Below are 21330 nucleotides of genomic sequence, written 5' to 3' on the forward strand. Positions count from 1 at the left end.
CTAAATTGCTTTTGTTTTAGAGATGAGTACTGAATTGCATGGCCTCTAAAGACACATTTAAAAGTGTTCAGACATAGTGTTTTCCTTTGTGGCCAAAAAGCACAATTTTAGTCTCATCTGACCAGAGTACTTTCTTCCATATGTTTGGGGAGTCTCCCACATGCCTTTTGGCAAACACCAAACGTGTTTGCTTAATTTTTTCTTTAAGCAATGGCTTTTTTTCTGGCCACTATGCCCTAAAGCCCAGCTCTGTGGAGTGTACGGCTTAAAGTGGTCCTATGGACAGATACTCCAATCTCCGCTGTAGAGCTTTGCAGCTCCTTCAGGGTTATCTTAGGTCTCTTTGTTGCCTCTCTAATTAATGCCTTCCTTGCCTGGTCCGTGAGTTTTGGTGGGTGGCCCTCTGTTGGCAGGTTTGTTGTGGTGCCATATTCTTTCAATTTTTTAATAATGGATTTAATGGTGCTCTGTGGGATGTTCAAAGATTCTGATATTTTTTTATAACCAAACCCTGATCTGAGCTCCTTGGTCTTCAAGGTGCTGCTTGCTTGGTGGTGTTGCAGACTCTGGGGGCTTTCAGAACAGGTGTATATATACTGAGATCATGTGACACCTAAATAAAGTCCACCTGTGTGCAATCTAACTAATTATGTGACTTCTGAAGGTAATTGGTTGCACCAGATCTTATTTAGTGAATACAAATTCACTCACCACTTTTCTGTTTTTTTTAAATGTAAAAAAAAATAAAAATACAATTATTTACCATTTCACTTCACCAATTTGGACTGTTATGGGCATTTCCATAATATGAAATCCAAATAAAAATAAATTTAAATTACAGGTTGTAACGCCACAAAATAGGAAAAACACCAAGGGGGATGAATACTTTTGCAAGACACTGTATGTTATGTCGGAAAAAGTCCTTTATAAATGATTATGCCCTAGTTAAAAACAAGTTAAAAACAAGCCAATAGGCTTTGATGAATTTTACCATGATGATAGATTGAAAGTTTGTAGTGTGATTTCCTTTACAGTTCACTGAGGTATTTAAAACCGTATTATAATCTCCCACCAGTGTCTTGTGTTGCTTGTCAGGGTTGATATATTATTATATATATTTTATTTTTATAATTTTTTTTACCTCTTTTTCTCCCCAATTGTAGTTACAGTCTTGTCTCATCGCTGCAACTCCCGTACGGACTAGGGAGAGGCGAAGGTCAAAAGCCGTGCATCCTCCTAAACACAACCCAACCAAGCTGCACTGCTTGACACAATGCCCACTTAACCCGGAATCCAGCTGCACCAATGTGTCGGAGGAAACACCGTACACCTGGCAACCGTGTCAGTGTGCACTGCGCCTGGCCCTCCATAGGAGTCGGTAGTGCGGGATGGGACAAGGACATCCCTGCCAGCCAAACCCTCCCCAAACTCGAATCCAGAATCTCTAGTGGCACAGCCTTAGATCACTGCGCCACTCGGGAGGCCCTTATATATTTTCAAAGAATAGATTAATAATATAGATTAATTAATAAGTCATATCTGTTTATAGTCCAATAACATACTTAAAATCACCCATCTACCTTGCAGATCTTTTTGGACAATGTGCACATTTGGATTAAAATGACTGTTAATTAATATCGCCACACCTTTCGAGTTTCTTGTCCCATGGGAGAAGTATATTTGGCACCCCTAGTCCTTTTTCCACACAACTTCATCTAAAATTGTTGAATGAGTTTCCTGTAAACAATAGATATTACATTCCTTCTCTTTTAGCCAGGTAAATACTGATTGTCTTTTCTTATTATCTGCTAAGCCATTACAATTATAACTGGCTATACTTATTTCACCATTTACCATAATGAGATACAAGTTTCAAATCTATTTATCATAATATATGTTTGTAAACTTATCCTTAAAAAGTGCAATAGTAATTGAGTGTCCATATTGCTTTATCATGATATTTTGCATTGCTACTAAGTAAACCTCCAATTGTCCTCCGCTATGTTGGGTTGTCAGCCCAGTGACCGGCAGACCACCTCTGTCCCTCCGGGTTCCAAGGCCCCTGAGTGACCAGGACCCATCCACCCACAGAACAGAAGCAGATCAACTGCCAACGTATAGTTAGTAGTATATAATATATAGTTATCAAAACATAAATATATAAAAAATCTTGTGTATCTTAATTTCCACAATTCACAAATAATATGCGTAATAATGTAGGCAGTTCATATGAAGGATTGTTACCTATACCCAGTACTGTTACCTATACCCAGTACTGTTACCTATACCCAGTACTGTTACCTATACCCAGTACTGTTACCTATACCCAGTACTGTTACCTATACCCAGTACTGTTACCTATACCCAGTACTGTTACCTACATCCAGTACTGTTACCTATAACCAGTACTGTTACCTATACCCAGTACTGTTACCTATAACCAGTACTGTTACCTACATCCAGTACTGTTACCTATAACCAGTACTGTTACCTATACCCAGTACTGTTACCTATACCCAGTACTGTTACCTATACCCAGTACTGTTACCTACATCCAGTACTGTTACCTATAACCAGTACTGTTACCTATACCCAGTACTGTTACCTATAACCAGTACTGTTACCTATACCCAGTACTGTTACCTATAACCAGTACTGTTACCTATACCCAGTACTGTTACCTATACCCAGTACTGTTACCTATAACCAGTACTGTTACCTATACCCAGTACTGTTACCTATACCCAGTACTGTTACCTATACCCAGTACTGTTACCTATACCCAGTACTGTTACCTATACCAGTACTGTTACCTATAACCCAGTACTGTTACCTATACCCAGTACTGTTACCTATACCCAGTACTGTTACCTATACCCAGTACTGTTACCTATACCCAGTACTGTTACCTATACCCAGTACTGTTACCTATACCCAGTACTGTTACCTATAACCAGTACTGTTACCTATAACCAGTACTGTTACCTATACCCAGTACTGTTACCTATACCCAGTACTGTTACCTATACCCAGTACTGTTACCTATACCCAGTACTGTTACCTATACCCAGTACTGTTACCTATACCCAGTACTGTTACCTATACCCAGTACTGTTACCTATACCCAGTACGGTTACCTATACCCAGTACGGTTACCTATAACCAGTACTGTTACCTACATCCAGTACTGTTACCTATACCCAGTACTGTTACCTATACCCAGTACTGTTACCTATACCCAGTACTGTTACCTATAACCAGTACTGTTACCTATACCCAGTACTGTTACCTATAACCAGTACTGTTACATATACCCAGTACTGTTACCTATACCCAGTACTGTTACCTATACCCAGTACTGTTACCTATACCCAGTACTGTTACCTATACCCAGTACTGTTACCTATAACCAGTACTGTTACCTATACCCAGTACTGTTACCTATAACCAGTACTGTTACCTATACCCAGTACTGTTACCTATACCCAGTACTGTTACCTATACCCAGTACTGTTACCTATACCCAGTACTGTTACCTATAACCAGTACTGTTACCTATACCCAGTACTGTTACCTATAACCAGTACTGTTACCTATACCCAGTACTGTTACCTATAACCAGTACTGTTACCTATACCCAGTACTGTTACCTACCCAGTACTGTTACCTATAACCAGTACTGTTACCTATAACCAGTACTGTTACCTATACCCAGTACTGTTACCTATACCCAGTACTGTTACCTATACCCAGTACTGTTACCTATAACCAGTACTGTTACCTATACCCAGTACTGTTACCTATACCCAGTACTGTTACCTATAACCAGTACTGTTACCTATACCCAGTACTGTTACCTATAACCAGTACTGTTACCTATACCCAGTACTGTTACCTATACCCAGGATTGTTACCTATAACCAGTACTGCCATTACAAAGAGTACATTTTTGGAAAGAAATTATTGTCCCAAACAATAATATAATATATAATAATATATCCCTATATTGTCCCAAACATCATAATCACATAGCAACATATGTGGGATACACACACACACACACACACACACACACACACACACACACACACACACACACACACACACACACACACACACACACACTCGACCCCTCTCCCCCACAAACAACCACAAGCTCAGATGTTCAACAGTTGTTCCATCCCCGAGCCCAACTCAAGAAAATATTTGATGTATGAATGCAGTTGCAGCTGTTTGAGAAGTCTTGCAAAATTGAGCAACAAAAAAAAGGGCAAAAATTGGGAAATTTGATTAACCAATGTCAAGTCCTAACTGATGGAGATCAGGTACACCCCCTTCCCCTGAAACACACAAGCTGGTCCCCCGTTGTGACCATTTCCCCAAGCATCTCTGTGCAGTCAGACCTTTGATCATTCTGTGCCATCAGCGCCACAGTAGTTAGCCCCCTCTCTGATTGTCCAAGTGTGACCCCCATGTGTTACTGCAGCTAGTGTTGCCAGCACTGCCACTAACTGGGTGGGGGGACCCCACCGGCTAGGTGCAAGGTCATCAAGGTTCTCATTAGCAGCTCTGAGATATTCCCTGTATATTATGCTCACCCATTAGGGAGCTTTGGCTTTGAAGGACCAACCCTGCCAGGCAGGCTCAGAATCTTGAGGGGGCATATGTTTTACAGATGGGTCTTGAGGGTCAGATCTAGTGTGCCCAGGGAGCTAGGTGAAGCTAAGGCCATGTCCTCTCGAAACAGCTAAGCTATTTATAGTTAAATAGCACAAGAATGTTATAACTGGTAAATAGAATTGTAGTAACCCAGGTGAGTTGCACATGTGACCTGCAGATCAGTCTAACCACTTACGTTGCCTGTCTAGCCAGACAGTTTCTAAATGGCCCAGTCGTCCGGTTGTGTAATTACCCTTCCATTTCTCTGAAGATCTCCTTTCTTCCAGGGTGATTTCTGACTACTGATACTTTGTTGACTCTGACTGCACCTACCACGTCAGCGCCATGTCTAGGGAAGAACAGACAACAGACACTGTCATACATCCACCCTGCCACTGAAAGATGTTGGGGAATTAATTCATTCCAGATAATTGATGTGAGTGTGCCCTTTAATCGGCTGCTGCAGGCCGATAAAAGTGTCTGTGCCAAGGACCCCTGGCATCAAACAGGAGCATGATTATGGTCGAGATTAATGGGGAAGGCTGAATGTTTCCACAGCTCTAGGTAGCCATTTTAAAACCCTATAATGTTGACTCTGCCTTTTGTTTTTGTTGTTGTTTGTTCTCCATGTGCCATTCTCCAGTCTGAGGTAGTCTAAAAACAGTCTGGTCAACAGGCAGAGATAACTGGAGAGAAATAGGCCACGCATACTCATCTACATGTATGAACGTTTAGTAGTGTATGTTACTAATATCTATACCTTCATTTAGAATGTCTAGTATCTGACTGCTGCTATGGCTTCCCCCCTTATCAGTGTGTGGCTGCCAGTGCCTCCCTCCCTCTCTTCCTCCATTTCCAGCGTCCCCAGGAACGTGTTTGGTTTACCTCACAGGAAGGTTTCTACAGGAAACTCTGGGAGGAATGTGTGGGGCTTTCATTTACCCAGAGAGGGGGAAGAACAAATACTCTCTCTCTGCCTCTACCTTCTCCTCAGTGGTGAAGTGAACAGCCCACAGACTTCCCCAACAGGCCTACACAGGGCCCTGTAAAGACTGTCACTGAGCTTGTAAATGTTAAACATGCACTCTTAGAGAATAAATTGCTGTCTAGAACCTAAAAGCATTCTTCGGGGTCCCTATAGGAGAACCCTTTGAAGAACCATTTTTGGTTCCAAATAGAACTCTTTCCACAGAAGGTTCTATATGGAACCCTAAAGGGTTCTTACCTGTAACCAAAAACGGTTCCACCTGTGACTAAAAAGGGCTCTCTTATGGGGACAGCCAAATAACCCTTTTGAAGTCCCTTTTACTGTATCTAAGAGTGTGGCTTGTCAATTCAATCTAACAAGGGAAGGGAAACCTCACATTCATGGAATAATGTATATCATGGAGTAGGAGCGAGAGGGATGTGTTTTGAAATCCTTGTAGATCTCATCTCTTCTCTACATATATGATTACTTTAGATCATATTCTGTAGAGCACCGAGTTCATTCATACAATATCGCCAGAGAAAGTGTGTATATTTCTTCACAACACACATCCCGATAGCACCAGATGCTGAGTAATCTTTTCCGGATGATAAAAAAATATTTATCTGTTTTGCTTATTGAAACTTCATATTTAACATTTTTGTGCTCAGAAGAAGTCATATATCATCAGATCAACCGTTAATTCCATGCCAGATCATTCCAAAAGCAGTGTCAATGGATAGTTGAGTGAATCTGCTCTTAATTTTTCATAATAGATTCCATTGGGAACTCAAACCGAACAAACAAATAACAACATGATAGTGAATAACAGTGCACTGGTATTTTCAACTGCAGCAATGCCCATCGAGCAAACCCTGTTTTAGATTCTGCCTGTGCCACAATATTTGATTATGTTTAAATTCTAAGAAACCTAAATGAATGTAGCCACTACAGGTTATGAGCAGGTTCAATATCTCTCCAGAAGTTGTCTTTCTCTGATCCACCTGTTGTTATGCAAGGATCTGAGCCATGTTATCGAGAATACGTCTGTTTACATCCTGAGAGGTTATCACTGGGGTCATGTTACCATACCTGACCCGTTACCCCAGACCAGACAGACACACATCTGCTGAGAGCAGACCTGACGCATCAACCGCCTATCAACACATGACATCGACAACATCAGTTAGCATGAATTTATGGTGAAAAGATCATTTTCACCATAAAAATGCACCTTTATAATAAAAGCATGGTGTATTCCGCTAATGGAACATGCTAGTGGTTGTATTCATGTGGGATCTATCGCGTCCCACAACTGTCCCAGACTATGTTTGGAATATTTATTTCTCACACAGAATAGAATAGATAGACTTTTGTACTATGCGAGAATGTAGATTGACATAGGCTAGTGCTTTTGCTGTTTGTTAGGCCTACTCATCTTGTTGGCTGACAAAAAGTAAATGTGGAGTGTTCTCCCAGTATCTTCAATATGCACCTTGGAATTCGATGAGGATGTGCACAGTTGTGTCCCCCGATGTGTCTGTCTTAACTTGTAGCCTGTGAGAAAGACCCGATCACGTGACGGAGAGCCACGTGAGTGAGAGATGCTTCGGGTTTCGCAGTGCCTCAGGGAGGACACTACGCAGCACTCCGGGCCGCAAAGGCATGGATTTTTTTAGGGTACATTTCGGCCACAAAGGGGATGCCGTCGTGAATTTCGAGGCATCATCAAGTGCTTGTCAAATTGTGAATGAGAGACTATTGTGTGCCTACGCAAAAACCTAAGCAGAGGTCATGCCGTTCAAGCAACTATTTTGAAATCATCATTACGAGTCTCCTCATGCAGCCTTACAATGTATTAAAAATGTAAACATATAGCCCAACGTTTGTAGAACAACTAAATGAAGCATTTAGGAATACCTATTTCTTTGCTAACCGCTCAACACAGAATAGCGTGCGAACGCCCTCAAATCAATTGAAGAAAATATGTATATTTTATACAGCTTTGTTCAATTGTATTCTTCATACTATAAAATAATGCCACAGAATTATAAGCACAGTTTGTCTACTAAATGAACTAGTGTAGCCCACAGCCATAACCACATCAGGACCTAACATAAGGACAACACAGAGCTATTATTTTCTTCTGAAATAGAAAACATTTGCTTCGTATCATTCTTCTTTAGGCCTGTGTAAAATAAATCATGAATTTATTGTGAAGGTGTAGGCTATATTACATGATGTATTAGACTTTTTCAAATGGCTTGTAGGCTGTGTGTGGAAGCCTGGACATGCTAGATGTGTTTATGTTCATTAACGGCCAATTACGAGTTATTCTCTTGGCAATCACCCGCTGACAGAATTTTGTGACCGCCACATCTATGCATTTGATGATGCTAGTAATATCCTTTTCTGTGAAGTACGTCTCTACACAAAAGTCTGAGGGACAACAAGCATCAAGGATGCCGGAGGGTGGAAACGTTGTTCTAAATAAAATCACTTGGGAGCATGAGCAGCAGTGTGCAGCGTTTTCCTTCATGTTTTCCATGAGTTGTGGAAAGCACCTGGTACTATGTTCTTCAGCTTTTGTACAAGCATCAATACCACATGTACTGTAAATAGGATAGTATAAAATATATATTTAGGATGACTCTGCTTTCTTATATAAGTTTATGTAAATGCTATGGTCTGTCAATCTGATGTAATACAATACAGAGATATCTACATTTGTGAGAGGCAGACGTAGCAAGAATGGTGGGAAGCCTGAACTCTTCTGGTCAAACTTGTCAGGTCAGTTATGATTAAAGTGAAGCTGTGGCTCAGTTGGTAGAGCATGGTGTTTGCAACGCCAGCATGGTGTGTGCAACGCCAGGGTTGTGGGTTCGATTCCCACGGGAGGCCAGTACAAAAAAAAACATTATTTTTATTTATTTTTTTAAACATAAAAAAAATATTTAAAAAATGCATGAAATGTAGGCACTCACCAAATGTAAGTCGCTCTGGATAAGAGCGTCTGCTAAATGGCTAAAATATAATGTAAGTTTGTCAACAATAGAAATGTGAATGTTGGCAGGGATGAGGCATCATATCTCTCTAAGACTGGACCACCGTGGCTTCCCAGATTATGTGGCACAGTTCCAGAAGTCAAGAAAGGGAAACCATATAATTTCAATATTTGAGTGTGAAAAATGTTTTGAAACGTTGTTTCCCTCTTTGACTTCTGGCAGCAAGCATGACTAGAATATCAACCTCTTCCCAGCACATATGCACCAAACCACATATTGGATATTCTGAGTAAACCACATTGTGAAAACTTGGCAACTGTGCAGAGAAGAACAGTCAGTAAGTGTAAATTGAGAATGATTAAAAAGCCGTAACTGTTATGTCTTACAGCAAATTCATCTGGTACATAGGACTTGACATGACAAATATTAGAGTTATGATTAATATAATTAGCTACTTTTCATTCCCTTTATTGGTGAGACACAACTCGTCAATGCTGTTGAGACATAGAGACAGCTTCATGAAAATATATTATTGTCAGGAGTTGTGGAAAAACAAACAACAGGGTTTGGAAAATGTTTTGGAATACAGCCAGACCAGCCATATTCATCAGAGTGAACACTAAGGTACAGTGTTGGTTTGGATGTAGCCATAGTGATTTTCTAGCTCTGTGTCCCTATTAAATTAATAGAGACATGTACAAATGAATCAGAAACAAATCACGTCTGGATTCCCTCTGCATTGATAGAACTAGATAAGATATAACCTAGAGGATCATTTGGAATATTTTATGCAAATATCTATAAAGATGATGGCAGCGCAGTCATGATCTAATTCAAAGTAAAGCTGAGAACTACATCGTATTAGCTCAAACCACTTTATAATCCCTCCCCACACATTCTTGAATTGAAGACCCCAAATATGTTCAACATGAGAACCTTTCCAAGCAATGTCTCTATCCTAACAAATCCGGGCCGAGGGAATTTCTTTCGCGATGTTTCAATTATTTTCCTGATGCTGGAAAATAACAATTGAGAGCTCTGACTGCTTCCAAAATATAACTGGCCCTGTTCGCCTGCCCAGGTCAAGATCAATGCTTTGTTTATCTATCTATCTATCTATCTATCTATCTATCTATCTATCTATCTATCTATCTATCTATCTATCTATCTATCTATCTATCTATCTATCTATCTATCTATCTATCCATCCAAGGGCATAGGCATGATCCACTGGCATTGGGGATTCAAGATGAACAACAAATGTAAAAAGCTCTATAGAAATAAATATAAAGATACAGTAAAACAACAAAATTGTTCCATTGCTTCACAAACGCAAAACAATAGCTCACACAGCAACATTTAACACAACGCAATATATTCAGTTCCCCTATTGGTGGGAAAAGAAGACTAAGTGAAGTAAAGCAACAATGAAGAGCAGATTAACATTTAGCTGCTTACAAATGTTGGCATTAACTTGGATGAACAAATAATGTCAGTGTTTGTAGTCCCTTTTCAATCAGTACTGTACTAAACATTGTGCTGTGAGTTGCTCTATTGTGAAATGATTCAATGTGGAATGTTCATGAAACTATGAACTGGATTCAATCCGTATCGCAGAAAATAAATGTTATAGCGCAAGTAAAATGTAAAGGAAATTTCCGATTGCACCAACATATGCTGTGTTTACCATGAACGCCGTCTCTGTGAATGCCGAAACATTGCCTTGAAATTTCATTTGCGCTATAGCGCGGATCTTCCGCGATACGGACTGAATCTAGGCCTACCTTACCATATCCAGGTTTAATGGCTGGGGTTTGGTAACCTCTATCCATAGAACAGTCAGAGAAATTACACTTGACACACAGATCACCCACAGAGGTTGTCCTCAGTCAAAGTTACCAAAATGAAGTAGAAATTAATGGACCAATTCTACACATTCCTTTCTGCATGTGTTATTCAGTAGTAGAGCATCTGAAGCGTAATATTTAAAAAATATACATGACAAATCATTTCATCATAGTGTTGATGATGATGTTGATAGGCTGACCAAGATAAAGTAAGCACTTTATGCAAAACATCCTCATGTAAGGCACTGTAAAGGAGAATAATATTGCTTTCCAGCTAAAAGCACACACAAGATTCACAAACAGACGACTACAAATTAGAACTACACCTAAACCCGTTCCATTTTCAACACACATTGACAATGCTACAGCTTTTAAAAACTCCCTCATGTTAGTCTTTGGGTTTGAAATATAGGCCTATGCCTGAACATTTAATCCAGATTTGATGTTTTTCGTTCATTCTACAGACTGCATAATGAGAACGGAACAGCTAAAATGATATTTTTGTACAGGAACGGTGACCCTGCTGAGAACCCTAGGCATGTGCAACACAAACTGAGAAGCAATTATATGGGGGCATATTAGATATACCATCAATATTAACACAACACATAGCCAGTTGAAGATTAACATCACAGTATGTACATTGCAAACTCCATTCTCCGCTTCTCCCGTTTCTTTTCTATAGAACTATACATTTCCCCATTTCTCTTTTCAGTACTGACTGGACCAGCAGATTGAGTCAAATTTTGTACAGTATACACATATTCATACTACTAGCTACCGTCCTGCTGCTCTGGAGGCTACAACCCTGGGGTGACATTGTGGCCTGGGGAGATCACCCAGGGTTAGGGGCTAGCAGCAGCAGCAGGAGGAGGAAGAGAAGTGCTGGGTGGTCTAGAACTTGGTGCTGTGGCTGAAGCTGTCCGACATGATAATGTTCTTGTAGAAGTTGTCGGAGCGCACCGAGCAGTAACCTTTGACCTTGTCAATGACCTGGTGCACGGGAATGATGGAGGAGGAGTCCTCACCCTCCGAGGAGACAGTTTTAGCATTGGTCTGGTTGGAGTAACCTTTACCTGTTCAATATGAAGGAGAGACAAGGTCATGGTTCAGAAAGAACACAATGATCTTTGTGCAGCGCACATTTTTCTGTTTTTCTTAAACTCACAATGACACAAAACGAATGGCTCCAGACACTTGAAAAATAAGCAAAGTGAAAAACACATCACTAAGCACATACACAAAGTAGATATAAATCGATAAATGATTGTAGGTTGAATATGTGGCACTCATTTTAAACAATTCTAATGCATAGGCTTTGCCAAGATGATTTGCCTGTGTTTTCTGTGTAAAACAGCTTGTTTCTTAATCTTGAAAAATGTTTGAGGTTTAGGTTTATGTCTAGTTACTGTTTAAATTGAGTCCCAATATTTTCTGAGCAACAGTTGACATGCATCTGTGCATTCTTGTGGAAATCATTCCTATACACGCATGCACATTCAAACAACCTTCAAATTCTACCACAACGGACAACTATGCATAACTCTGTGTATCTTGCCAAAATGTTTGAACCGTTTTCATCTGTTTTTGTCTTATTCTTGTTTTGTTTGCCAAGTGATAAAATATTTTGGTTGGTCTTTTCCATTTGATAATGTCAAGGCAAAAACATCCATCAAAACTCAATTATTTGAGTGGGTCAACTCAGGAATAACACAGGCTTTGTAATGCAAAGACTTTGGCATCTTCAGTGACAGAACTTCTGGCTGCCTCCTCACCCGACTGTCAACTCACCATGTATGGGAAAAAGCGTGACTAACAATTTTGACTTATCGAGAGTAGAAATATACAGTGCATTCGGAAAGTATTCAGACCCCTTGACTTTTTCCACATTTTGTTACATTACAGCCTTATTCTAAAATGGATTAAATTGTTTTTTTCCCCTCATTAATCTACACACAAACCAGGTTTTTAGATTTATTAGCAATTGTATAAAATAAACTGAAATATCACATTAACATAAGTATTCAGACCCGAGTCTTCTTGGGTATGATGCTACAAGCTTGGCACACCTGTATTGCGGGGGTTTCTCCCATTATTCTCTGCCGATCCTCTCAAGCTCTGTCAGGTTGGATGGGGAGCGTGGCTACACAGATTTTTTCAGGTCTCTCCAGAGATGTTCAATCGGGTTCAAGTTCGGGCTCTGACTGGGCCACTCAAGGACATGCAGAGACTTGTCCCGAAGCAACTCCTGCATTGTCTTGGCTGTGTGCTTATGGTCGTTGTCCTGTTGGAAGGTGAACCTTCGCCCCAGTCTGACGTCCTGAGCGCTCTGGAGCAGGTTTGCATCAAGGATCTCTCTGTACTTTGCTCCGTCCATCTTTCCCTCGATCCTGACTAGTCCCCAGTCCATGCCGCTGAAAAACATCCCCCCAGCATCCCCACATGCTGCTACCACCATGATTCACTGTAGGGATGATGCCAGGTTTCCTCCAGACGTGTGGAAAAAGGGAAGGAGTCTGAATACTTTCTGAATGCACTGTACGACTATATAGGTCTGCTTTCAGTTCGAGAGACAAACAGCTATAATCACTATCACATATTATTGGTATTCAGGCCAAAGAGTTCGATATTGGTTTCAGAGAATCTTGTTTCTCATGGTCTGAGAGTCTTTACGTGCCTTCTGGAAAAATCCAAGCGGGCAGTCATGTGCCTTTTACTGGAGGAGTGGCTTCCGTCTGGCCACTCTACCATAAAGGCCTGATGGGTGGAGTGCCACAGAGATGGTTGTCCTTCTGGGAGACTCTCCCATCTCCACAGAGGAACTCTGGAGCTCTGTCAGAGTTACCATCAGGTTCTTGGTCACCTCCCTGACCAAGGCCCTTCTCCCCCGATTGCTCAGTTTGGTCAGGCGGTCAGCTCTAGGAAGAGTCTTGCTGGTTCCAAACTTCTTCCATTTAAGAATGATGGAGGCCACTGTGTTCTTGGGGATTTTCAATGCTGCAGAAATGTTTAGCTGCCCTTCCCGAGATCTATGCCTCGACACAATCCTGTCTCTGAGCTCTACGGACAATTCCTTCGACCTCATGGCTTGGGTTTAGCTCTGACATGCACTGTCAACTGTGGGACCTTATATAGACAGGTGTGAGCCTTTCCAAATCATGTATAATCAATTGAATTTACCACAGGTGGACTCCAATCAAGTTGTAGAATGATTAATGGAAACAGGATGCACCTGAGCTCAATTTCGAGTCTCATAGCAAAGGGTCTGAATACTTGTGTAAATAAGGTATTTCTGTTTTTTAATACATTTGCAAAAAAACTGTTTTAGCTTTGTCATTATGGGGTATTGTATGTAGATTAATGAGGACATTTTTTTATTTAATACATTTTAGAATAAGGCTGTAACATAACACAATGTGGAAAAAGGGAAGGGGTCTGAATACTTTCTGAATGTACTGTATGGCTATATATGTCTGCTTTCAGTTCAAGAGATAAACAGCTATAATCACTATCACATATTAATTATTCATTAAATGTCATCCTCACTTTGATTCCACCAAAACAATAATCAACATGTCTCATAGAGTCATTACTGCTCACTACATTACACGTGTCCATGGTAAAGTAATATAAGGTCATCGTTAAAGTCCCAGTGCAGTCAAAATTCAGTTTCCTGTGTTTTGTATCATATTGTACATCAGCTGATGAAACTAACACTTTTAAAGTGTGAACAATTTTATTTGTGTTATTTCCTGATAGTTGCTGGTTGAAAATACAATCTACATGAGACCTTCTAATCAATCTGTTTGCATGGGCGGTAGTTTTGGCTTGCCTGGTGACATCACCAGGTGGTAAATTGTTTAATATTTTGTATTTTGTATTTTTTTACCACTTATTTACAATGACGGCCTACCCCAGCTAAATCCTAACCCGGGCAACGCTGGGCCAACTGTGCGCCGCCCTATGGGACTCCCAATCACGGCCTGCGATACAGCCTGGATACAGCCGGGGCAGAACAACAGATTTTTACCTTGTCAGCTTGGGGATTCACTCCAGAAACCTTTCGGTTACTTGCCCAACGCTCTAACCACTAGGTTACCTGCTGCCCCACTTAATTGTTACTTGGAAATTATATGATATTGTGATTTTAAAAACAATGACTGCATTGGGCCTTTAAAATGTGTACACAATAAATCAATATGTATATTCTGCTAAATCCATGAGCTGATATGTCAAGTAGGGTATGGAGGCCACCTTTTGTTGGCAGTGTGCTTCATGCATGATAGCCTTCGTTTCTCAGGCTGTGACACCCACTGCTTTATACGCTGTCAGACTAAATTAGTCCATTAGCTGGGGGATGCCATTAATCGTTGGATCAGTCCAATATGACAACATCATATGACAATTACAGATTATCTCTCTAAGGCACACATCTGGAAGCAATAGGAGAACGCACTGCACACCTAACATGAATGCTCAATGGTTTTCTCTTGAAGCTGTGGCCCACCTCAGCGAGGCAAATAATAGTGAGAGTATCTACGCATGTGGATGCTGACAAATGATCTTTTACATTATCTGAGATCTCTGTGAAATGAAGACCCTAATGATAAGAACATGTTGTAACACGTTGCTGCATGTCTTGATGTCTATACTGCACCTTCATCATTACCATTTTAAACCAGATTTTAAACATGCGCTTAATATTGAAGGTCACAACAAAAATCCTCAGGTAGCCAAGGTACTTCACCATCGAATCATCACAACGTCTGTGTATAAGCAGGTAATAACGCACAAACATCATGCTTGAATTGTGCATTTGGTTGTACAGTGCGTGACGGTGATCTTCATTCCATTCCGTGGGTCAGGGATGCACACACACACACACACACACACACACACACACACACACACACACACACACACACACACACACACACACACACGTCTACAATTTCCCATGTGACAGTGGAATGCTACAAATGCAAGCTGTGTGTTTACTGTGGTATCATTGCTGCTAGCAGAAAACAGAGGCATCCTAGGGGAGCAGAATTAGTGTGGTATGAGAGAGAGACATCCAGAACCGCTGAGAAGGCAAAGGAGCTCACCTGCCAAACTCTCTCATTGGTCAAATCAGTCACATGTAACTACATCTGTATTCATATCGAACCAAATTAAACATCAATGTTGTTATAGCATGTTATGTCTGATTAAAATCTTGAGATGTTTTTCAATGACTTTAGAGAGAACAATGGCAGAATAGAGCTCCTTGTGTTATAGAGTCTTCATGTCACCATTCAATCTGGATTCAATCTAACTATCAAAGGTAGCATTTTGCATCGAAAGCAAATGCACACATGTCAATTTTTATCCTCCACATGTTGTGTTAAATCCAAGATGTCACACAATATTTATATTTCAAACTATTAAATGCTGCATTGTTCTGTTAAGGATAAGTGTTAAGTGTTAATTAAGGATAAGTGCAACCAACAGCTGTTAGGTTGAATCCAGGCCTTCATGTTCTAAAGGTGAAAGGCCAATAACACAACATTACATCACACTGTAAGAAAGCATGGAGTCAGGCTGGCTTTGATGCAGTTCAGTTTACCTCAGGAGGTTCTCCTTCGTGCTATTGGTGGGCTACATCTACACACCACAAACATAAATACATAAAGGAGATCAGCCACTATGTAGCCCAGGAATGACATATTGTAAACAGAAAAGCAAGAAAATAAATGTTTCACACATTCCGGCTAATAAAAATAGAGGAAAAAGGAAGTGTGCAGAGTTAAGTAAAGTATCCTTCTTTTCATAACTACAAAATGTAAACTTTTGTATAAATTAAATGTGGGTCAATGAAAAAGACCAACTGAAAGTAGACAAACGTTGTGTGTGGCTCAATATTAGACCCTCCCATCGTGTCTTACCTGCATTCCTGCTGCGCTTTGCAAAGGGGTTTAGAGTTGCTTTAGCCTTGGAAGTCCAGTTTGCTGTACTGGAGCCAAAAGAGCTGGAGGACAGGGACTTCCTCACGGTGTCTGAGCTGGCCTTTTTGGTGTTGTTAGTGGCTGTCTTGCTGCATTCTGCCATTCAACAAGACACATTTCACAAATGCTTATTTGGGGAAAAAAATCATATAAAGAGTGAAGTAACTTTTTATTAGGACGGGGTTTTATGGAGTTTCTGTGTATTTGATTGCCTATAAATCTAAGACTTCTCAGGTTTTATAACCACTGTTCTTTGTTACTTTGGAAATCTGGAGTCTAACTAGCTGCACAGAAGTTTCACAGGACTTTCATTTCAATAGGAATTCTATTAACATTGGACAATATTAAATCAAATATTATTACCTTATCATCTTTATCACATAATCACATCTGACTTTTATTAGCAATGTACAAGTACAGTAATTTCCCTCCTCTCATCTAAAGCCTGATATGATGGTAGTATGATAACAGTTCTGAATATCAGGCCAGATATTTTTCCTGAGAGTAAGAAGAGTCTATTTCTAGTCTGTTTCCTGTCAGATCTTTACCTGAGTTGTCTGACAGGCGGAATCTGCCAAAACACAAGTATCTCCTCCACTGTTTCTGGACATTCTCCTTCAGTGCACAGTGGAATATGAAGATGAATAAACCTGTTGGCCAGAGAAGGACAATAAAGGAAAAAGCTGTTAAATAACAACGAAGATGACAGAGATGACAAACAAAAGAGAGATTGGGTTGGTTCGGCTTTCAGCTACCAGATGTTGTACTAAGGAGCCCTCTGATGGAAGAAATAGTACATGACATGACAGTGAAGAAACTACTTATAATTCTTAACATTTAATGTAATACAGACCTGCTTTGTAAAATATTTATTAAAAAAATACACACACAAAAATACACCTTTGAGCCAAACATTCACATATCCTTAATTAGTCACCAACACTACTGTGTATTATCTTTAGGGTGCACAGCGCACCATAGGGAGGCCCTGTACCCTGCAGTGAGTTGAAGATGGAGAAGAGGTACATGAAGGCCAGGTTGACGGGTCCCCAGGCGAAGAAGGCGAAACCCCAGGTCATGCCCAGGAGGAAGGTGAGACTGATGACGCTCCTCAGGTTCCTCAGCATCTCCTCACGCAGCGTGCGGTTGCTGCGCTTCCCGTTACGACCGCAGATCTGGATCATAACCACGATGAACATGGCGACGTTCAGGAGGAAGAGGACAGAGAAGTAGCCCACACACGTCACATAGAACACCACCTGGCTCCGGATCCAACAGCTGGGAGGGGGATTAGTAATATTGGATGCAATAGGTTAACTGAAATGTTTTAGCTGGAAGGCTGGAACTATATAACATACAGTATACATACATTAGTCCTGGTCCTATGACTGCCATACGGGAAAACATACACTTGGATTTCTCAACTCTATGACTCCATCTACATACCTTATATTATGTTTTCTATCGTATCTCTTGAACTTGATGCAGGACTTACAATTCAGAAGAGCCTTGTCCAGTCTCCCCCTTTCCATACTGCATTTTCCCATAGGAGTTTCTGTCAAAAGCTACCACTATGGCCACTATCGCAGCAGGCAGACCTGGAAGTGAGACATGGTAATAACAATTCAGGTACACCACGATCCAAACAAATTTGAAAATGCAGTGTATAGCGTAAATAATTCATGCTACCATGCATTTCAATAGGAAGTAAGAATATGACACATACAGCATATTGTATAACAATTAGTTAATCCAACTTTAGTGGCACTTACCCCAGCCGACGATGCAGAACTTGAGGATGTACCTCCGGATGTAGGTGTTGAAGACTTTGACCAGGGCGATGTACATGTGGATGGACTCGAGGCCCATCCAGGTGAAGGATGTGAGCAGGAAGAAGTGGAGGAAGACGGCCACGGCTACACACAGGCCCTCCACATCGAAGGAAGCCAGCCAGCCATCCAATAGGAACACCATGTTGAGGAACAGCAGCGACGTGCTCAGGTTCATCAGGATCTTAGAGGGGTAGTCACGACGTAACTTCCTGTACAAGACATACACTGAATAACACTGTGACGACTACAGTTCTGGTTGTCTTTCTGATAATATCACGGCCAATGACTAGGACCAAGAGTCCAGGTGACGTAGATTCAGAAGACTAGTTATAGGAGGATTTCCTAGTCACATGTAATATGGATGGAAACACACACACTCACTCAAAGGCAATATAAGTCAGAAGCGTTGCAGCAGAAAAGATGGCCGATATGCCACATCCGATGTAGGTGATAAAAGTGAGAATCTTGGTGTTTTTCTCATCAATCTGTGCAGCGGATCCAGAGATATCCTTCACAGAGAAGACAAAAGATCTTAGACACACTAGCCCATTTTATACAAGGAAACACTACTGTTTTAAATGATCAGAGTCATGAGGAAAGAGCCTCTAAACAGGTTATTTAGTCTTACCATTAGGATGCCAAAGTGTGTGAGATGATCACAGAGGCAGATAGTCTTGTTTCTATTGGACATGGGATTAACCCTGCAGCCTTTACTGTTCCAGCCACCTGCACCATCTTGTGGAAACAAAGATACAGTATATTCTATAATTGTATTTGGAGACAAATCTTTTTGATAAAATAAAATCAAAATATTTTGTTCAGACTTACTCTTCATGGTGAAATCCCAGAACACGCAGGTTGGCTTTGGTTTTGTCTGAAAGACACCGACACACTTAATCACTGTCTGACTACAGGCAGACGTTCCAGGTGGCAATTTGTATTGTACTACTACTTTAACTGAGGAAGTACCATCAGGAATCAAATATTATCAACTGGGTGGTAACAGACATTTTTTTTTACCTATGTGGAATGAGTTCATTATCAAAATAAAAGGAGAAAAAAATAAGCGAGGGAGAAAACAAAGAAGAAAACAGAGGAGTAACAGGGCATATAGAAAGGTGAGGAGAGGTGAGGTGAGGAGACGTGAGGAGAGCAGAGGTGAGGAAAGCAGAGGTGAGGAGAGGTGAGGTGAGGAGACGTGAGGAGAGCAGAGGTGAGGAGAGCAGAGGTGAGGTGAGGAGACGTGAGGAGAGCAGAGGTGAGGTGAGGAGAGGTGAGGTGAGGAGACGTGAGGTGAGGAGACGTGAGGAGAGCAGAGGTGAGGAGAGTTGAGGTGAGGAGACGTGAGGAGAGCAGAGGTGAGGAGAGCAGAGGTGAGGAGAGGTGAGGTGAGGAGACGTGAGGAGAGCAGAGGTGAGGAGAGCAGAGGTGAGGAGAGGTGAGGTGAGGAGACGTGAGGAGAGCAGAGGTGAGGTGAGGAGAGGTGAGGTGAGGAGACGTGAGGTGAGGAGACGTGAGGAGAGCAGAGGTGAGGAAAGCAGAGGTGAGGAAAGCAGAGGTGAGGAGAGGTGAGGTGAGGAGACGTGAGGTGAGGAGACGTGAGGAGAGCAGAGGTGAGGAAAGCAGAGGTGAGGAGAGGTGAGGAGACGTGAGGAGAGCAGAGGTGAGGAGAGGTGAGGAGAGGTGAGGAAAGCAGAGGTGAGGAGAGCGGGCAGACTACCTGGTAGTTCAGGTGTACTATCTCGATCTCCACGGGATCCTGCAGGTTACTGATGGAGTAATTGCCCACACTGCTGGCCACAACATAGCTGTTAAGATATAGCCCGTCCTGTTTATCCTGTGAATGATCAAAGAAAAGTTCCATTTTGAAATATAAAAACATGCCACTGAAAACTGTAAATTCACAAACCAGGCATACGAATCACCATGCATTAGTAGGAAGCAATAAAATAAATTACAACACACTGTACAGACACACCAAATTTGTTGAATTCCATCAAAAAGAGCTATAAACCTGGACATGTCACTCATAACTATAGATTAACATTTTTTATTTTTTATTTCACCTTTATTTTAACATACCAGACACATGAGTCACCATCCATGAAAAGGATGCGTGCGAAAAGAAAACATACTGTTATATGCTGAAAGGACACACTAAATCAGATCCATTCCATCTAACAGACGTATAAACCTGGAACAGTCCTGTTTTGCGGAAGAACATGAAGTTGATCCTGGAGACAGCAGCGATCTCAGCATTGGTCAGGGTCAGGTTGTTGAGCAGTGTAGCTGGCAGTGTGACCTGAGCCAGGGGGTTCAGCTGATCCGACTTAAACGCAATCTGGTGGGAGAGAAGCTAGTTAGACCATTGGCTTTACCATAGACTATCCTATGTGACAGTATTTGATTTGCCAATGTAGACAGGTGCCTGCTGACTAATATGCTGATTATATAACGAGTCCCCTGCTGTACCATCTGGAGGTCCTTTGCAAACCTCTGGTGTCCCAGTGCCCTGACATGCCACCACACATGCCTTGTCACATCATTTACATCATCCACAACATGTGGTGGAGTATGATTAAAATGTGCCCTTTCTGCTGGCACAGAACTGGCACAACACCAGCACAGCATTGGCACAGCATTGGCACAGCATTGACACAGCATTGGCACAGCATTGACACAGCATTGACACGTAAGGCAAAGGCATAGGGTAAAACACATGAACCAAAGTGACAACACAGGAAATCAAGAGAGAGGGAAGGCTGTGGTGGACTCGGCTTGCATGTTAGTCAGCTGAATCATATTTGCTTAACTCTATGATCCTTGCATAATTCTGAATAACAGGACTCCATGTGCAGCACAAGGTTATGAATGTACCGAAAATACTGTTAAGGACTTAAACAAATATACATCCTCCCATTTATGTAACATGGACTCAACAGGTCTGATGGGTTGTGAGTCACCTTTAACACTGAACGAGAGTTTCCACAGGAAGGCTTTCCTGGAAGCCCCAGGCTGACTGGCGGACTGGCTGAC

General features: G+C 41.3%; 1 protein-coding gene across 8 annotated transcripts in view; it reads right to left on the bottom strand.

The window, feature by feature from the left end:
- Positions 1-9081: 9081 nt before the first annotated feature.
- Positions 9082-21330, bottom strand: part of LOC115174789 (adhesion G-protein coupled receptor G6) — a 57792-nt gene continuing 45543 nt past the window's right edge. For 5 of the 8 annotated variants that reach the window (XM_029733689.1, XM_029733691.1, XM_029733693.1 and 2 more), the window contains 11 exons: positions 20489-20635; positions 20015-20131; positions 19123-19168; positions 18923-19029; positions 18676-18803; positions 18235-18503; positions 17958-18060; positions 17439-17740; positions 17011-17112; positions 16403-16558; positions 9082-11554 (listed from right to left, as the gene is read on the bottom strand). In XM_029733689.1, the coding sequence (XP_029589549.1) occupies positions 11373-11554; positions 16403-16558; positions 17011-17112; positions 17439-17740; positions 17958-18060; positions 18235-18503; positions 18676-18803; positions 18923-19029; positions 19123-19168; positions 20015-20131; positions 20489-20635 (1659 nt within the window). In that variant the 3' untranslated portion in view covers positions 9082-11372. The remainder of the gene's footprint in view (positions 11555-16402; positions 16559-17010; positions 17113-17438; positions 17741-17957; positions 18061-18234; positions 18504-18675; positions 18804-18922; positions 19030-19122; positions 19169-20014; positions 20132-20488; positions 20636-21330) is intronic. The other 3 variants (XM_029733688.1, XM_029733696.1, XM_029733695.1) reach the window with 1 other exon arrangement.

The sequence above is a fragment of the Salmo trutta genome, chromosome 35 (assembly GCF_901001165.1).
Source record: "Salmo trutta chromosome 35, fSalTru1.1, whole genome shotgun sequence".
NCBI classification, from domain to species: Eukaryota; Metazoa; Chordata; class Actinopteri; order Salmoniformes; family Salmonidae; genus Salmo; species Salmo trutta.